Here is a 19725-nt window from a genome sequence, read left to right on the forward strand (position 1 = left end):
TGTGGTAAATAGAGAAGTTCATGGTTTGATCAGCAGCAAATTAAAGCTGTCTTAATATTACCTTGAGCTGCCACATGAAAACATTAAAGGTTTTATACCTGTTGGAAGTGATGTACTCCATTAAGAGAAGCATGCATGCATAATGAGGGGCAGGGCAGAAGCACCAAAGCTGCAGCAGAGCTTTGGAAAAATAAATGACTTGCTGACATAGTGGGTGATGCAGAGAAATGCAGCTGTCAGGTTCTTCAGATAGACCTTTTAGTTGCTGGATGCTGCTGAGCTCGACAAAAGTAAAGTTTCATAATGAAGCTGTTCAGGGGTAAACATTAAGAGGACACAAAGCAGGATAAGCAAAGGAAATTAATAATTAGGATGTCTTGTAAATGCCTTCTAAGTGAGGTGGTTCAGGCCTTTACAAAAGAGAGGAGGCGCCCAGACAGAACTCTGAAATGATGAGGAAATTATATGTCTTATGCAAAGTGTGTAGGACGTCAGATGGAATAACGTAGCAGCTAAATCTGGTGTAAGGCATGTTTTCTCTGACACTGACAAAGTATAGATCTAAAATCTAAAAACTAAAATGTATAACAGGGTCTAAAAAGCTAGATCCTCATATTCTACTGCCTCGTGTTGGAGCCAGTTTTACACATTCCCGTGTACAAAGCCCTTTATGGTTATCGGCCCAGTAAAAATACTTTGCCTTCATTTTCATTGTTTACTATATTGTTCGCTCATTCTGTACTCCTGTTTCCTTTACTCCCCCCCCCCCCCCCCTTTGTTGGGAACAACAAGCCAGAAAATGTCTTCCTCTTTGTTTCACAGTTGGTTTGAGGTTAATCTGCTGAAAATCAGCCTCGTGTTTGATCAATAAATGAATAAGTACCAAGTGGAAGTTTTCTACCATTCAGCACTAATTTGTCATGACATGAATGAAATCTTGTGATTTAAAGACTTCAGGGTGATTCTCTTTGGACAACATGTGGTGAACGTGCAGGGATAAAATGGTTAGAAAACCTGGGGCGGAATGAGGCTCGGGGGGGTTGTTCATTTAAAATGGTTGACTGCTCTCCAGCTGTGCCTCTAAAGCGACAGAGCACCTAAACACCAGTGAGTGTTTTGTGGTTTCTTCTCTTATTAGCAGCTCATCTTCCTGTATAAATGCTTGGGGGGGGGGGGGGGGGGGGGGGGATGCTGAAAAGCAGCAGACATGGTAGCAGACTTACAGGAGGCTGCTCTCTCGTCTGTCTAACGTTCTGTTCGAGACCCAAATGTGCGGTTTATATTTTCACTTTGACAGCGTAAACAGCAGCTGTTCAGTGGTGCGGTAAAAGAAGAAGACAATACTGTGTGTTACAACAGGAAACAGAACAGGAAGTGATGTACACCGTGTACATGAGTGAGAACCAAGTGACAAGACATATAAGGAGAAAAGATGTCTTTAAAAAACTGACAAAATACGTCTGAAGTGAGAATGAAAAGTTCTTCTGTCAGCTGACGTTCACTAGCGATCGATGTATTTATTTTAACAAAGTTAGTTAATGATCCCTCTTTCCAACAAAAATCTACATTACTAAATTAAACCTCCACCACCACCAAACAAAGCGAAAACAAACAAACAAGGAAACAAAAAAGAGGAAGAAGAAGAATATAAACAGAGCAAACCTGGACAGGATAAAACTATCATCCTTTGCTCGATACAAGTGAGTTTGCAAATGTTAAACAGCTCCTTGTGTGCAATCCATCTTCTTCTTTCCTTCCTTCCTTCCTTCCTTCCTCCCTTCCTTCCTGTCTTCCTTCCTTCCTCCTGTCCTTCCTTCCAAAATATTTTTGTTCATTCGTTCATTGTTTTCTTACTTGGTGCATTCAGTTTCCTCTTTCTCGTCCCATATCACTCCATAGAATTGCACAAAAACCCACACGAGTTAACTTCCTCTAACATAAAATTGCACATAGCTGAGCTACAGTGAAGTCTGCACTCCCACAGAGTGTGGTTTGCCTCTCACACACACACACACACACACACACACACACACACACACACACACACACACACACACACACACACACATCACAAATAAACCCACGTAGTGTGCATGTGGGGGCTGATTGCCTCAGATACTGCCCTGTGTGCCACAGTTTGTAACTGAATCTGACGCGTCTGCTTACCGTGGATCATATTGAAGGATCCCACACAAACTGAATAAGCTTCTAGAAAACACTCTGAAGCTTTCGTGATCTTAGTGAGGAGGAGGCGGGTGCTGTTGGTCAGAGGTGTGTGACAGTTTTGGATGTTCCTAATTCTGAGTCGTAGTTTGTGTCTGTGAGATCTGGTTTTACATTTTGGTTGTTCTAATGACGACCGTCAGTTCTGTAATCTACTGTTTTAATTAGTGTGAGTGGAAATTTTAGCTCTCGGTACTTTGCCTTCTACTCCCTCTGCCTCGTATCACTTCCTGTTCCACCGTCACTGTCACGTCATCGTTGAATCTTCTTGTGTCTGTATTTAGTATTTGCATTTTCTCATTTTCTTTCTTTCCTCAGAGTATAAATAGTCCCACGTCTCGCTTCGTTTCCTATGATTCTCAATGTAATGTTGGAGTCTTATCTTGAAGACTTTCTCAACCAACCAATAAACAGCTTGCTCTCTTTTGACATCATCATTATTTGTGTCCTGAATGTAATAACGGATTCAAAATAACAACAATAATATTAATAACATATCCAGACATCATCATTGATGCTAAAAGGACACTTTAAGTTGGTTATAAACTTCAAACACCAACCCAGGGTTTACTAAAAGAGTGCGTTCACGTATCTGATCAATAACAAACATGGATAGGCTAACAGCAGCAGAGCGACGGATCTCACAAAGGAAGATAAAACTATAATATTAGAAGAACATGTTGAGTTTACAGGAGGCTAAAGTAGAATAAATACAGTAAAGTTGTTTTTATATTTCTGACTGATACCCATGAGATAAACTTTGAAGCCCTTTTCTGTCTGCGCTGATCGTCCAGGAATGATGACGCTTCAAACAACACAAAGCTGTAACTGTACCTGCTTTAGAAGGCGGCTGAGTGTGGATGGTTCTAGTGAACACACTGACCACTGTGCGATTAAAATGACACTGAATTAAAATGAAACAGCCACAAAGCCCAAACGAGGTCACTTGCACTGCATGGTTTTGAACTGCTTGGAGAGATTTTTTCAAACAGAATAAAACGTTTTCTCTTTTATTAATGATCCAGCGCTACAGCAAATATTAGACTCAAGCTGTTCACGCTCAGTCTCTCCTGCTCTGCTTCAGTGAAAGGAATATTTGGTGTCATCTGTTTGTGAGCTAAAAGAAAAGGTTATTCAGAAAATAAACCCCTCCCCTTTCACGTCTCCCTGAGTGTGTGATGTGTGCTTCAGTACTTCCCCCTCAGCATTCACAAAGAAAAGCTGCTGATGCAAACTGTTAATAAGATTGATGAGTTTTAACACGTCATTTCACTTCACAGTGATGATCACGTTTTCCAAGTCCTCTGTTTTGGATGAACACACTGCTCGAGCCTCAGTCTGACCAATGATATGTCTGTGTTGTCTGTGCAAACATTTTGTCACCGCTGTTTGCAGTGAAGACACACAGGAAGCAGAGGAAAGCCTGCAGGTTAGCAGTGTCGTCACTGTGTTGTCTGATCTACAGTGATGCGGCAGGGGATCGCTTCAGAGGCATACATCGAAGACAGGTGAGTCCTGCTGGTTCTTAATCTTAACTTAACATTTAACTTTTACTTCTGCTGATTTCATGCTGTACTCTCAAAAAAGGGGAGCCTTCAGCAGTTCCTAACATTGGACACCACACTTCTGCTGTATTACAAATTAATAAAATGTATTTGCAGTGTACTATATATACTGAGCACAAAAGCTTTAAGGTACTTGATCTCAAGGTGCTTTATATTAAAACATACCCACAATGTTAAGAAAAAAACAGCCATCTGCTTGTGTACAGCTGAGAGAAAGCATGCCTTGTAACAGATTTAGCTTCTGGCTAATTTCCATCTGCTGCTGCACATCAAATATATTATAGAATAATAATCAAATATGGATACAAAGCCTAAAAACACCAGAGGTGAACCTACTGCTACAGTCCAAGCCACCAAGTTCATTGGCTGAACATTCTTGGTGATAAACTGCCTGCAAATATAAATGAACACAATATTTCAGCCTGTGTTCTTGCAGACACAGTGCAAACACAGCCAGTGCAAAATAGGAGCGAGAGGTTTTTTTTTTTTTTTTTTTAGGTTTTCATGTTTAAAAAGATCACAAAACAAGAATCCAGAAATCAAAATGTGAAAAAAACCAAGAGGAAGAGGAGCAAAGAGAATAATCAGGAGACTCACAAGAGGAGCAGACATGTGTGATTCACTCACTGATTGGAAGATGTGGGTTTCTAACTAAAAAGAAAGATGTTCAAAATCAAAGTATGGAAATGAAATTGTAAAAAAATAAAACAAAACAAAAATATCTAAAACATACACCAAAAAATTAAGCTTCAAACTGTTTTTGTGGTATTTGACTGTAGGAAGGAATCTGCAGAATAATACTTTTGTCTTTGAAACGTAGTTAATTAACTGACTTATACAAATCGTATTTAACAATACTTGTACATGTAGAATACATATAGGTTCCCTTACCACTCATTGTCAGGTAACGCTCACAACAGAATAATTATTTAAAATCTATTTTAAATCTCTTACATAGTCACTTGGTGCTAATTTGGCCTTGGTGCCCAGGCATGTGTGGTGAAGTCCATTGCATCACTTCCTGTTGTAGTTCCTGCTGTAATGCACATGGATGTCTTCTATTTTATTGAGCAAACAACAGCTGATCCTTCTGTTGTCAAAAAATGAGTATATAAAGAACACATTGTGCTTTAAAAAGACCAAATCCCAACAATAGTTGGCTCAGGGCGTTTATCTTCACACAGCGCAGAGCTGCAGACATTATAAATAAGTTTATTCAGATAATCAATAAAAGGCTTTAGTTACACAGCTGGAGACACTTAAATGATTCATCTCTTTACATCACCTTCAGTCTGACACAGAATTTTGTTTTTACATCAGCACCTCTATCACGTCCTACCCAAAGTTAATCATCCTAAATTTTTACCAAGTAAATATGACTTATGTTATACATTTGAGCTACATGAGCCTTTAGATGCAGATTTGCTCCCACTGAGACACTCCAGCAGAGCTCTGTCACATCGCTGATTCATGAGTCAGTACAACAGTTCTGAATGTACATCTCTTCATTTAATCATTAGCAACTACTAATTTCTGGCTCTCTTCCACAGCACGTCTTTTCTCCTGTCTTCAGTTTGCCTTACAATATAAAGCCCCTGAGGTGACTGTTGTGATTAGTGCTTTATAAATAAAACTGAAATAAAGTACATTTGAATTTGATTGTCTTCAATCAAATTTCATTTATGGAAAACATGATGAAGCTGTTTTTTTAAACTTACTGGTTTATTCAATAATTTATTGTTGGTTTGAATGAGAAAAGTTATAGTTTCCTTTTGTGTGACATCAGCAGGAGAGTTTCTCACAAACTGAGAAGGTAACAGTCAAAGGTTTGAACACACCAACATGAAAACTTTGTCTTTAATGAAGACAGAATAAAACTGTGGAATCAGACATCTGTAGTTATGCAGCGAGAGAAACATTATAAAGCACAGAAATGTTAGAGCTTTCCTTAATAAGCAGAAGCTGTGAAAACATTTATTCATTTGTGCACTGAAATATAAAAATTACTGCTGAGAAGCAGAAAGAATCATTTTAATTTGTGAAAATGTTGAAATCATTTTTCAGGCATATTAACAATATGAATTGTTGGAATGAATGTGACCACTTGTTCAGTTTATTTAAATCAGACACTGTAACTTGCAAACTCTTGTAAACACTATCTTTTCTGTCCTCCTATTTTAGATTTTTTACATTACATTTTTAATTGGAGTGGATTTATCTCAACTGGGATCAAAGGAGCTCGGAAAGAAAAGCATCTGGACTTCTTTAAGTTGCTTAAAGACATTTCACTTCTCATCCGAGAAGCTTCTTCAGTTCTAGGGTCCAGATTTAGTATCTGGGAGTATCTGGTATCATTTGACCCTAGAACTGAAGAAGCTTCTGGGAGACCATGATGACCTGGATGACTGAGAACCTTCACAGACTGAATTGGGATCCATGGCCTGGTTTCAAGTAAATCTGGATATTTTAAACTGTTTACATTTTTCTTACAGCTCACTGGTTTGACTTGCTGCTGTTGTAACAACTGTCTGCTGCTCCTCACTCCACTCACTCCCCTTGTTTGGTTGTCGGCTCTTGGTCTTCTTGGATGGAATCTTCAGATTCACCTGAGCTCGGACACTCTTACAAAGGAAAAAGTAAACAAGAGGGTCCAAACAGACATTGAAAACTGACAGTATTGTGGTTGCATCCATTAAATAGTAGAACACCTGACGCACAGATCTGCCGCCCAACTTAAATGCCAAGGGAAGCCGAACCAAGTAATACGGGATGAAGCAAACACAGAAAATGCTGACAAGCACCAATATGTTCCTGCGAGACTTCACAAGCTTCTCAGAGTGGCGGGAGGCCAGCTGCTTCTTCTGTTCCTGTAACACCCTGCGGGAGGTGCTGTAGTAGAAGAAGACCAGGGATATGAGGACCAACAGGAAGAGTATGAAAGAGGAGGCCTGGAAGACTTTGTAGATCGGTCTAATTGATGCACTAATGAGGGCTTCACAGCAACCAGGGTCAGAGGTCAGAGGTTGTTGAGTAATGAAAAATAGTATGGTATAGGTGATTATTGGAGCCAGGACACTAACCCAGGTGATCATGGAGATGATGTATGCAGCTCGTACTGTCTGGAGGAAGTGGGGCCCTGAAGAATGGACCACCTTCAGATACCTGGAGAGAGAAGAGAAAGGAGGCAGTAGACAAACTCACGAATCAGTGCAGACGTCACTTTTACAATAAATGATAAATTATTAGTTCCTTACCTGTTGGCAGCGATGTACCCCATGAATAGGATACTGGCTTGCATGTTGAGGAAGAAGGCAGAAGTTCCAAAGCTACAGTAGAGCCTCCGAATGGTGAGAGAGCTGGTGGCGTACTTGGTGATGCGGAGTGGCAGACAGAGGCAGAGCAGGAAGTCAGCAGCTGTCAGGTTCTTCAGGTAGACCATCAAGCTGCTTGATGCCTGCTGCCGAGCTCCACAACAGTAAAACCGCACGATGATGCCATTGAGAAACAAACCCACCTTAAGAGGACACAGAAGGGATCGAGAGAACAGGACTTCAGTAATAACTACATTTCAAACAGAGCGTAATCTTAAATTTTGAAACTTACCAGAAACACCAGACTGTAGGCAACCATAAAGACAGGGCTGACTGACGGGACGGCCAGATCACAGGTCTGATTGTAAGATGAAGTTATGTTTGTTGGGTCAGCCATGTTTCTGGAGATTAAAAATAAACCCCCCTCTTTGAAACAAACCGTGCATAGATATCATCTTCATCTTTAAAAGAAACCCCTTTTATGGTTTTTAATCTTTAATGTTCACTCTGTAGTAATATGTCTTTCTAAATGAATCAAACGTCTCATTAATCTGATTTAAGCCCTTGACTAAAGTGGGAATGATCTCTTTGAATGTGAGTAAGCTCACCTAGTTTTTTAATCACGTTCAATATTGTTCTGACAGAGGGCAGGAACACATTCATCTCTACAAATCTTAGCAACGTGGTGTCTAACCAGACCTGGTTTACTTTGGGCCCTGCTAACACTTAGTTATTTATAATCAGGAAATGTCCTTTAAGTGCCTGGAATGATCAAAATAGCTCCTGCTGTGTCAGCAGTAGTAATATCACATCATTTAAATGTATATGACTCTAGAAACTTGGCAGGTCTAAAGTTAACACACAGATTATTTAAGTAACTAGGACTGCCTTCTTTCATCTAGTCATAACTGAGGGTTGAGTATTGAAATTCTTTAATATCAGAAAAGCATTCACTTGATCCAAAAGCGAGTGAGGGTACATCTCAGTATTCAGTTTATTGCTGTGCCTGTGACAGCGTTAGACGACCTGCTCTACCTCCTGGTCATCTGTTGCCTTCAACTACAACATGTATGCAGCATATTATTGATCGCAGGGCACAAATAAAGAATCTTTGGCTTAACTACAAACCCTGCGCTCCTAATTAAACCATGAATGTTGTTCATTATCATTGGATCCAGGTATAGAAATAAAAATGACTTACCTTTGTTTGACGCTGTTTTTAATGAGCAGCAAAAGCTTAGGTTGTTATGTACTGTCTGTCTAACTGTGTCACTCTAGTTTAAAGCAGATCAGTAAACACACAGTAACCACACAGCTACCTGCAATCGTTGTTGTACTTCCTGTTTTTCTTCAGGCCAACAACATGCTAATACTGAAAATCTAGATCTATCTATTTATATTATATTTTTTAATTTATCCTTCTGCAGTTTTAAGTGCAAGAAAAGCTGATTAATAGTGTGTGTGAAGCATTTTTTTAAAGAATAAATTGAATATATCTGGGTAAAACTTTTTCTTACCAGTATAGCAATCTATTAATATTTTTGAAATGCCTGCACATGTGTTGCAAACCCAACACTGTGGTAAACAGCATTTCAGTCAATTAATACTTTGAGGTCATTTCAAACACCTGCACATTCCACACAAACCACTCATCTAAGTAAACACTTTAGCCAACAGAATGTCAGGTTATTATATTAATTTATGAAGAGCTTCACAATAAAAATGATAGAAAAGCAAAAAGTTTCCTTAAAACAAGGTTTAAAAACATTAGTTTTCACTTTTAAAAAAGAGATCCATGAGTGCACAGACCTCAGATTCAGAGGGGTGAGTTCCAGAGTCTTGGGGGAACGATGGCTATGATGCACATCCAACCAAAATGTGTCACTACAAACTATGTGAGAATGTTTAGTCTGCTCATTGGCTTCTTCTGTAGGGGAGGAGCAATAAAATAAAAGCAATAAAATAAAAAAAATGTGGTGCTTTGTTTTGGACCTTTGGAGAACAGAAGTACTCTGGCATGTGCAGAACCTTGTACATACATAGCAACTTCTTGCATCCCACAATACGAAGCATACGTGATCATGGGATGTTTTTTTTTTTTGCTCAAACTTGGAACGTAAACCCGATAATGGGTTCAGATGGTTGGATTACATTCTCACCACGAATGATCCTCTCCGGAGTTTGTTTCGAATAAGACCACCTCTCCAAAGGGTACGTTGTTTTTCTCTCTGCTCCTGAGTACGATCACTGTGTTCAAACCTGTGCAAATGAACCACACAAACCACTCATACTGAGTTTCTGTCGGTGCACTCTGAATCTGTTTCTTGTGTGCTTATGTCCGCTAGTTTTAAGACTGTTTGAAAGTCCACAACCACTGAGTTAGAGTCTACTAATGTTTGCCTGCCTGGCTGTTCTGAGACCAGTGTTTATTCATCCAAGTTGATCTGCCTGAAGACTGTCTGTGAATCTCATCTGAACACCTCCAGAGCTGTTTATGGTTCCTCACCTTTTGATACTGTTAAAAATACTCACTCATCAAATCTATCGAAAACTTCATGCCACATTTCTGCGATGGATGCTCCTGAGACTGTGGTGCTGTTCGGGGAGCTCACTAAGATTATTATTATCACGGTCTGCTGATTAACCCTTTCATGCATGAATTATGACAATCTCAAGCAGGATTTTTTTTCTGCAGTATTTTTATTCATCTTTAGGCATGAAAAAAAGACTTTTGAACCTTATGTTTTTTTAAACATGTACTTTTCAAAGAGTTTTGTTACACGTCCATTTAGGTGGACAACTAGTGACCACTATGCGTGAAAGGGTTAATAAGATGCGGTTTTTAGGCACCCCTGTGCCTAAATCTTCATCTGATCCTGTTCCCAGGGATGCCTGGGCCCAGCATATCCCTGCACCCATACCAGTGCCTTGGGTGAGGGTGGTCGGGACTCAGTTGGTCCCTACTCAAGTTCCCTGGCCCGCTAAGGCTTTGCTAGTCCCTGCAGCTGTATCTATTCTTCGGGTGGGGTCAGCTGGTGCCAGCCATTCCCTGTGCTGGTACCAACTCCCAGGGTGAGATTGGCATTGATCCAGCCTATACTCTTGCACCGGTATCTACTGCTAAGGTGGGAGTGACTGGTTTCTGGCAGGTGCCTGCACTCATTTCTTTGTCTGTGTCTCAGGCAAGCCCATACAGCATCCTCCTATGTCAGCTAGGGGCTCAGGTGAAACCAACCAGCCACCTTTATCACGTGCTGGAGCCTCGGGAGAGCCCATCTAGCCAACTCCATTGCCAGCTGTGGGCTCTGGAGAGCAGGGACCAATGGCTGTCCCCTATACCTTCCTCACCTGTACCATTGGCCCTGCAGTTGGCCTCTAGACCTGCTCCATCGCTGGCACTACTGGCCCTGCTGGCCCTGCAGTCGAGCCCCAGAGCTTATTTTTTCTTGTGTTTTGAACTTCTGTTCCTGAGTTTAGACTCATTTCTGGACTAATGTTCTTCCTCCTGAATTATTTGAGTTTTAAACTCGGTTTGTTTTTTTGTTTCTGGACTCTCATCCCTTGCTCTCTTCTCCCTTTGTTTCCTAGGTTTTGTCAGTCTGTGTCTCAGTGTGTTCCTCATGTTTTTACTTTGATAGTCTACTGTCTCATGTGCATCCTGTTCTGTTTTGCTTCATCCTATCTTTTCTGTTACATTTTTGCCAGGTGTTTCCTCTTTGCCCTCATTTCCTCTTGTATTTAGGGTCTGCATCTTTCAGTAAAAAAATTAGGGATTAGTGTCAGGTTGCAATTCTAAGACCAATATGACAAAGTTATCCAGCCCATCACCATCCAATATCTAAACACTCCATTAAGATTATATAATGTACACAAATACATATGATATCAGAGTATGAATGTCTCAATGTCCACCACATGAGCAACCAGCATGACTGACATGTGTCAGGAAACACAGTGACCACACTGCTAACCTGCACTCTGACTTATTTCCTGTTTGACGTCACTGCTAAACTGGATCAACATATTTTTTTGTACAGAAAAAACAGATTTCATGTTCTGATTAGTTGTGATGGACAGGTTGCTTATATACTCTAATAGTCAACGGTTTTATTCATCTTTATTTTTACTACTTTCTACTTCTAGACACATACTGGAGAGGTCAAATATATGAAGCAAGATTAATTTTGTAGCAAAGACAAAAATTGATAAATAACTCTAACTATATCTTATATTTTTGATTCCTGAATGTAGCCACCCTTTACTTTATTGACAGCACTGCAAACCCTTGGTCTTCTCTCACTGAGTTTCATAACGTAGTCAGCTGAAATGGTTTTCCAACAGTCCTGTTTTCACTATACCAAAGACCAAAAACTATCAAGTTCTATGACAAAGCTGGGTTACATTAGGACGCCCCAAGAAAGGAAGACCAAGAGTCACCTCTGTTGCTGAGGATAAATTCACCCGAGTCACCAGCCTCACAAATGGCAAAAGTTAAGAGCACCTCAGAATCTCTACATCAAATATTAGGAGGAGACTGCACAAATAAGGCCTTTATGGTCAAACACCTGCTAAAAAACCCCACTGCTGATCAGTTGACAGCTGAGCCCCTCTCTGTACATGAGTGTCCAGAACATATGGCTGCAAGTCTAGTGATACATTTACAAAATCAATCCTCGACCTGAGGCCTAGAGTGTCCATGTACTTATGGACACTCTTATGTTCGAACATGGTGTTTGTTATGGCCAAACCATGGTTTGCACAGAAGTCCAACAATAAAACACCGCTCGGGTTCAGATCCAGGAGGCCATTCCGCCCATCAAGATCCTCCAAGTCTCACTGTCGTTGCTCACATGACCATTGAAGTCGCCCAGTAGGACAACAGAGTCCCCAGGCAGAGCACCCTCCAGCACCCGGCCAAGGGACTCCAAGGAGGCTGGGTATTGTGATGCATGAGCGCAGACGACAGTCCGGACCTGTGCCTCAACCTGAGGGCGCAGGGAACAAACCCTCTCGTCCACTGGGAGAAACTCCAACGTACAGGCAGCAAGCCGAAGGGATACCAGAATACCCACCCCAGCCAACCGCCACTCACCAGGGGCAACTCCAGACTGAGTCCAACCCACTTTCCAGAAGACTCGTTCCAGAGCCCAAGCGTACGGTGTGGTTAGCCTGACTATACAGTGGGGCAAAAAGTATTTAGTCAGCCACCGATTGTGCAAGTTCCCCCACTTAAAATGATGACAGAGGTCAGTAATTTGCACCAGAGGTACACGTCAACTGTGAGAGACAGAATGTGAAAAAAAAATCCATGAATTCACATGGTAGGATTTGTAAAGAATTTTTTCGTAAATCAGGGTGGCAAATACGTATTTGGTCACCTCAAACATGGAAAATCTCTGGCTCTCACAGACCTGTAACGTCTTCTGTAAGACGCTTTTCTGTCCCCCACTCGTTACCTGTATGAATGGCACCTGTTTGAACTCATCATCTGTATAAAAGACACCTGTCCACAGCCTCAAACAGTCAGACTCCAAACGCCGCCATGGCCAAGACCAAAGAGCTTTCGAAGGACACCAGGAAAAGTATTGTAGACCTGCACCAGACTGGGAAGAGTGAATCTACAATAGGCAAGCAGCTTGGTGTGAAGAAATCAACTGTGGGCGCAATCATCAGAAAATGGAAGACATACAAGACCACTGATAATCTCCCTCGATCTGGGGCTCCACGCAAGATCTCATCCCGTGGGGTCAAAATGATCATGAGAACGGTGAGCAAAGATCCCAGAACCACACGGGGGGACCTGGTGAATGACCTGCAGAGAGCTGGGACCAAAGTAACAAAGGTCACCATCAGTAACACACTACAACGGCAGGGAATCAAATCCCGCAGTGCCAGACGTGTTCCGCTGCTGAAGCCAGTGCATGTCCAGGCCCGTCTGAAGTTTGCCAGAGAGCACATGGATGATACAGCAGAGGATTGGGAGAATGTCATGTGGTCAGATGAAACCAAAGTAGAACTTTTTGGTATAAACTCAACTCGTCGTGTTTGGAGGACGAAGAATACTGAGTTGCATCCCAAGAACACCATACCTACTGTGAAGCATGGGGGTGGAAACATCATGCTATGGGGCTGTTTTTCTGCCAAGGGGACAGGACGACTGATCCGTGTTAAGGACAGAATGAATGGGGCCATGTATTGTGAGATTTTGAGCCAAAACCTCCTTCCATCAGTGAGAACTTTGAAGATGAAACGAGGCTGGGTCTTCCAATATGACAATGATCCAAAACACACCGCCCGGGCAACAAAGGAGTGGCTCCGTAAGAAGCATTTGAAAGTCCTGGAGTGGCCTAGCCAGTCTCCAGACCTCAACCCCATAGAAAATCTGTGGCGGGAGTTGAAAGTCCATGTTGCTCGGCGACAGCCCCAAAACATCACTGCTCTCAAGAAGATCTGCATGGAGGAATGGGACAAAATAACAGCTACTGTGTGTGCAAACCTGGTAAAGACCTATAGTAAACGTTTGACCTCTGTTATTGCCAACAAAGGTTATGTTACAAAGTATTGAGTTGTATTTTTGTTATTGACCAAATACTTATTTGCCACCCTGATTTACAAATAAATTCTTTACAAATCCTACCATGTGAATTCATGGATTTTTTTTTCACATTCTGTCTCTCACAGTTGACGTGTATCTCTGGTGCAAATTACTGACCTCTGTCATCATTTTAAGTGGGGGAACTTGCACAATCGGTGGCTGACTAAATACTTTTTTGCCCCACTATATCTAGCCAGTACCTCTCAACCTCACGCACTAACTTGGGCTCCTTCCCCACCAGAGAGGTGACATTCATGTCCCAATTGCAAGTCTTGATAAGCAGGGATCAGTCTGCCAGGGCCTCTGCTCCTAGCCACCACCCAGCTCACAATGCACCCAACCCCTACAGGCCCTCCTGTGGGTGGTAGCCCTGCAGGAAGATGGACCCATGTCCCTTTTTCGGGCTGTACCTGGCTGGCCCCATGGACTAAGGCCTCTGGCTCTGGCTCCGGAGTGGGGCCCCAGTAACCCTATCCCAGGCTGGGTGAACTGTTCCCTAGGTGTTCTTCTCATAGAGGTCTTCTGAATCACTCCTTGTCTGGTCCCTCACCCAGGACCAATTTGACAAGGGAGACCCTACCAGGCAGGAGGAGCCCCCGGACAACATAGCCCCTGGGATCCATGGGACATACAAACACCTCCACCATGATAAGGTAATGATTTGTAGAGGGGAATGGGACCATCATTTATTTTTCAACAGGGCAATGATGCCAAACACACCTCTATGTTGTGTAAGGGCTATTTGACCAAGAAGGAGAATGATGGAGTACTGCACCAGATGGCCTGGCCTCCACAGTCACAATTGAGATGGTTTGGGATGAGATGGATCGCAGAGTTAAGACAAAAGGGCCAACAAGTGCTCAGCATCTCTGTGAACTCCTTCCAGACTGCTAGAAAACCATTTCAGGTGACTAAATAATGAAGGTCATGGAGAGAATGTGCAAAGCAGTAATCAAAGCAAATGGTGGCTATTTTGAAGAATCTAAAATAGAAAACATGTTTTATTTGAGTTATTTCACACTTATATGTTTACTACATGATTCCATATATGTTCGTTGATAGTTTTGATGCCTTCATTGAGGATTTTCAGTGTAAATGGTCATGAAAATACAGAAAACCAGAAACCAAACAAAAAACAAGGAGCACAAGAGTCCAAAAACGCAAGCAAACAATTCAAGCACACTGGAAAACAGATCAAAAACAAAACCAAACTACAGGTCAAGAGTCCGAGAAAAGTTCAGGGGTCGACCCGGGGGTCGACAACACAAAGACCAAGACAGTTCTGGAGGCCGGCCGTGCACACAGCAACGGCGGCGACGGGCAAACAGTTCTGGAGGCCGACCGTGCACACGGCAACGGCGGCGACGGGCAAACAGTTCTGGAGGCTGACCACTTGGAAGGCAGTGGCGGCCACTGAGCAGGTCCGGAGGTCGGCCGCGATTGCCAGCGGCGGCGACAAACTCTTTCCGGAGGCCGTCCCCGAAGGCCATTATGCCAACTTAGAGGCCCGGAAAACGGCCGGCAGAGGCGAGGCGGAACGGGTCGAGCTGGCTCTGACGGCGGTGTGGCAACCGCAGGACCAGATGAGGCAGGACCAGACGAAGACGAAGATGAAGACACGAAGGCTGGACCAGGCATGGATGAAGACGCGGAGGCTGGACCAGGCGTGGATGAAGACGCGGAGGCTGGACCAGGCGGCAGCGGGACGGCTGCGGAACCTGACGGCAGCGGGACGGCTGCGGAACCTGACAGTGGTGATGCTGCAGGAGGTGATGTGGATGCAGGCAACAGTGTAGAAGTCACAGGGGATGATTCAGCAGGTGGTGGTTTAACAAACTTCCCCAGACCGTAAGCAGACGAGGAGTGGTGCTGGGTGGGCTCCTCGGACCCACCAGCTGACTCGGCTTGAGGCTGGACGGGCTCCTTGGACCCACCAGCTGACTCTGCTTGAGGCTTGACGGGCGACTCGGGCCCTCCAGCAGACGACACTTGAGGCTGGACGGGCGACTCGGGCCCTCCAGCAGACGACACTTGAGGCTGGCTTGGTTCTCCCGAACCCCCAGCTGACGACACTTGAGGCTGGCTGGGCTCCTCAGGCCCTCCAGCCGACGAGGCAGGACGCTGGCTGGGTTCACCTGAACCACCAGCTAACATGGCTTGAGACTGGACGGGCCCCTCGGCCCTCCAATGGAAACAGACACTGAAGCAGCAGGCACGGAGACCTCTGCCAGTGTGGACACTGGCTGGGACTGAGCAGCACAGTGGCTAGACTCAGGCAGCAACAGCGGGATGCAGTCCTCAGAGGGCTGGAAGTGTTCCCCAATACACTCAGCAGAGGACGGAGGCGGACGGGTGAACTCACTTGAACTCTCAGGGGGTGCTGAGAGCTGAGACTGTTCTGGTGAGTTCTCCGGTGAGGCTGCTGGCGCTGGCGTCTTGACCTCTAGGGGTCCAGAGTTGGCTGGTGACTGACACCCAGCCTCTGGGGAGGCCCTAGAGGGAGCAACTGTCTCTGACATGGCCAGCTTAAGAGAACCAGCAGATGTTGTGGTGAAGTGTGTTCCCTGCTTAGAATGAGACAGTGAGGATGGTGGCTGAATGAACGAGTGGGTAGGCTGCTGAACTGGTGGCAGCTGGGCTGCTGGCTGAACTGGTGTCAGCTGGGCTGCTGGCTGAACTGAGGGCAGCTGGGCTGCTGGCTGAACTGCTAACTGTACTGCTAACTGTGTTACAGGCCCCACATTGAATTGTGGTGAAGGTGTGGATATGGTCAGGAAAAACTGTTTCGGGGAAGTTTATTGCTTTACCTGAAGGAACCGAGGCGGACGAAAAGGCTCCCCTAACATAGTCATTCCCTAAACTCGTGGTGCTTGACTCAGTAACTCCAGGTTTAGAAACAACAGCGTGAACACAGTCATTAACCCTGAATGTGGGCTCAGCAAAGGCAGTCTTTGGAGCAGTGGCCATGGGTGAGACGGAAAAATTATTGTTATATTCAGAAGACACACAAAAAATAGCTCCAGAAAACATAGTCACAGAGTCTGACGCAGCAGAAAAACTGTCCCTTTCACTCACCACAGCTGACTGCTTACATGTCCCTACATCCGGCTGTGGGGTGCCGCGCCGGTGGCGCGAACGTCGCTTTCATCTCGGAGACGGCTCCGATGGACCGGGTAATTCCTTGTCCGGCCGGTCGGACAGCACGTCCTCCATTGAAGCGAGTGGGCGAGCGGTAGCGGTGGGAGGGTGAAGGTGAAGCTCGTGAAGAACAAAATTCTGTACGAGTGGATGCAGTGAGTCCAATAACCAGGGGTAACTGGAAATAAGGTGTTGTAGGTTGGCTTCCACAGTGTAAAGAGACACTTCTCCCTCATGCTCTAACCACTGGTTGATTAATTTAGAAACAGAGTCGATAACGGCCTCCTGAAGCTCCCTGGGTGGGCTGAATGCCGCTGGATCCATATCTGGCTGGTCCGTACCGTCACGGCGAGTGAGATGAGCCGTGTGGAAAATAAAGGAGGATCCAAACGCAGGCACTTGTACAGGTGTGAGGGTGGTTTATTAAACACAAAAAGGAAATGGACAAACTAAACTAAACTAAACTGGGAACAAACTAACTACAGAACACGAACCTGGACATGAATGAGAGCGGGCGGAAACAGATGATGGTTGACTGCAGGGAAACACACAGATGACACAGGGTGGAAACACAGACAGACCAGCAACTACAAAGACAGAAGACGCGACTTAAATGCACACAGAGAAACACAGGGAGATTACACACAGGTGGGGAACACAGCTGGGAGTAATCAACAAGACGAGACAGAGGTAAAACTGAACACACATACACTCACACTCACATGAGACGCAGACCTTCACAATAAAATAGGAACAAGAAACCATCACACAAAGACGCAGAGTCGACATTGAGAGACAGACAGAAAATGACACATGGAACTAAACTAAACCTGCAAAAACATAACAACTCAAAATACTGGGCCAAACTGACCCAGAACCGTGACAGTTGATTTGAGGTTCTTTACCTGAAAATCCATCTGTGATCTAAAGTAAACATATTTACTGGGATCTGTTTTGGGGGGAGGGGGAGGGACATTTTTGATGGATTTTTGATTTGATTAATCATTAATTATTTTCGAAATTTTGGGGCTAGTATGGTTTTAAAAAAAATTCTTCTCTAGTGCTTTTGAATTATCTTTTAACTGCATCAGTCAGCCTGCTCATCAAAACCATTCATGCCAGCTGCACCATCATCTTTATGTTGGTCCTCATATCTCTTCTACTGCAGCACCACCTCCAGGATTTAGTTAGCATACCAGACACAGCTGGTCTCTTCTGCTTTTTGAGTCAGATGAGACCAATGCCATAGATCCCAAGTCTTCATGGGTCTCAGTTCTACAGAAGGATAGCTCAGATTGATCAATTTGGAGAGAAAGTTAGAGATGCAAGGCTTTTTGCACATGTGGAAGGAAATTGGATATGTTGTACAAGAGATGTTTTATAAAGAGGGAAAAAAGGACAACAGTATATTCTTTGCCTTCTAGTGATACTGCAGACAGCCGAAAGAGAGAGAGCGAGTTTTGAGGTGTGAGAGATTTGTGACGTTTAGCGTGTTTGGAGTGTGTAGTTAATGTGTTGTCTTTTGTAGTTAGTGTGTAGTGTTGTGGATAGTTTTGTGTTTGTGTCAGAACAATGAGGCGACTGCTGTCTCCAGGTAGAAACAGGAGTGATACACCTGCTGCTGTCAGACCTGCAGGTATCAGGCTGTGATGTTTCCTTTATAGTGGACAGAAATTATGTTTTTGGAGTGGCACAAATAATTTGTGGCATCTTATTGAAGAACAGCTGATTGTTCTGTAAATAGTTTGAAATGGTTATTAAAAAAATTAAGGTAAAAGGTAAATGGATGCAAATAACTTTGTTGTTTGCAAACTTGTGCATAGGATTTTAAAATTGACAATTTATATTTGCATTTAAAGTTGTGAAATATGATCATTAAACATGTTTGTGGTTGTTACAGTTTTTGTCTGATTTTAGATCAATTGTGTTAATACAGTATGTCAAAATGAAAACATAACTGTAAATTCAGACACGTGAGGTTGTGCTGAAAAGAATGACACCAAACAAGGCAAAGTAAATAGTTTAAAGGTGAAATGTAGAGGGAAAATCAAAAGTAGTTAAAATGGACAATAATACCCTGGACCCCAGAAGGTTAAAAGTTTTTTTTTTTAAAGTAACTCAATAGTTACTTTTCAAGTAATTAATTACTTTTAGAATATTGTAACTCAGTTACTTTTTTGAAGAAGTAACTAGTAACTATAATTAATTACTTCTTTAATAAAGTAAGTTGCCCAACACTGGTGCCAACAGGATTTTTATGCCGTCAAATGTTTTCACACCAAAGTAAACTTTAAACTTTCATTTAACGTGTTTCTATGATATATTGACCAATAAATTTTATAATGCTCATGTTTCAGAGTTTTATTGACAATAAAACAACTACATGTAGTGTAGTGGAAGTGGTGCTGCTCCAAAAATACATATAGTGGTATTTTTGGTGATGTGTCCATACCTGTGCTTGTCTAAAAGAAAAATATCTCTGGAAATGACGCGCCTCTGGGCCAAAGAAACACAAGCAAGGTTACACAAAGGTGAATCTACTTCAAGAACATGCAAATCAGTAGGGAAATCAAGCTGTTAAAGCAGGTACAAACCTAAAAGCAAATGAGGTCAGATGTGTTTTTAGGAACAGACAACATGGGTGTGAGTAGCAAGAAGTGGGGAAGTCTGACCTTGTCATTTGTCTTTATGATTCAGGGCAGTTTATTAGGGGGCTATTCAGTTCATATCATTCAGCAGCCATTGTGAAACTATCACAGATTCATATTTCTGAGGAATGTTTGCTAGTTAAAAAACATGGCTAGCTAGAGTTTTTTTTTAACATCTTCACTCTGCTACATTACAAAAAATAACTACAAAGTTTTTGTTTTGTGACAAAAATGTTTTGCACATT

At 43.0% G+C, this 19725-nt stretch overlaps 2 protein-coding genes across 2 annotated transcripts in view; both read right to left on the reverse strand.

Moving 5' to 3' along the window:
- Positions 1-19725, reverse strand: part of LOC146578426 (T-cell surface protein tactile-like) — a 553052-nt gene that overhangs the window by 63018 nt on the left and 470309 nt on the right. The window lies entirely within an intron of this gene.
- LOC146578435 (P2Y purinoceptor 14-like) lies at positions 6275-7496 on the reverse strand. The gene is made up of 3 exons (XM_085268728.1): positions 7392-7496; positions 7043-7302; positions 6275-6950 (listed from the first exon to the last, which is right to left on the reverse strand). The coding sequence occupies exons 1-3, from the start codon at positions 7494-7496 to the stop codon at positions 6275-6277; spliced, it is 1041 nt and encodes a 346-aa protein (XP_085124854.1).

The sequence above is a fragment of the Mchenga conophoros genome, linkage group LG3, assembly GCF_057382185.1.
Source record: "Mchenga conophoros isolate Kocher_MC1m ecotype Shallow Benthic linkage group LG3, M_conophoros_male_GT1.1, whole genome shotgun sequence".
Taxonomy (NCBI): Eukaryota; Metazoa; Chordata; class Actinopteri; order Cichliformes; family Cichlidae; genus Mchenga; species Mchenga conophoros.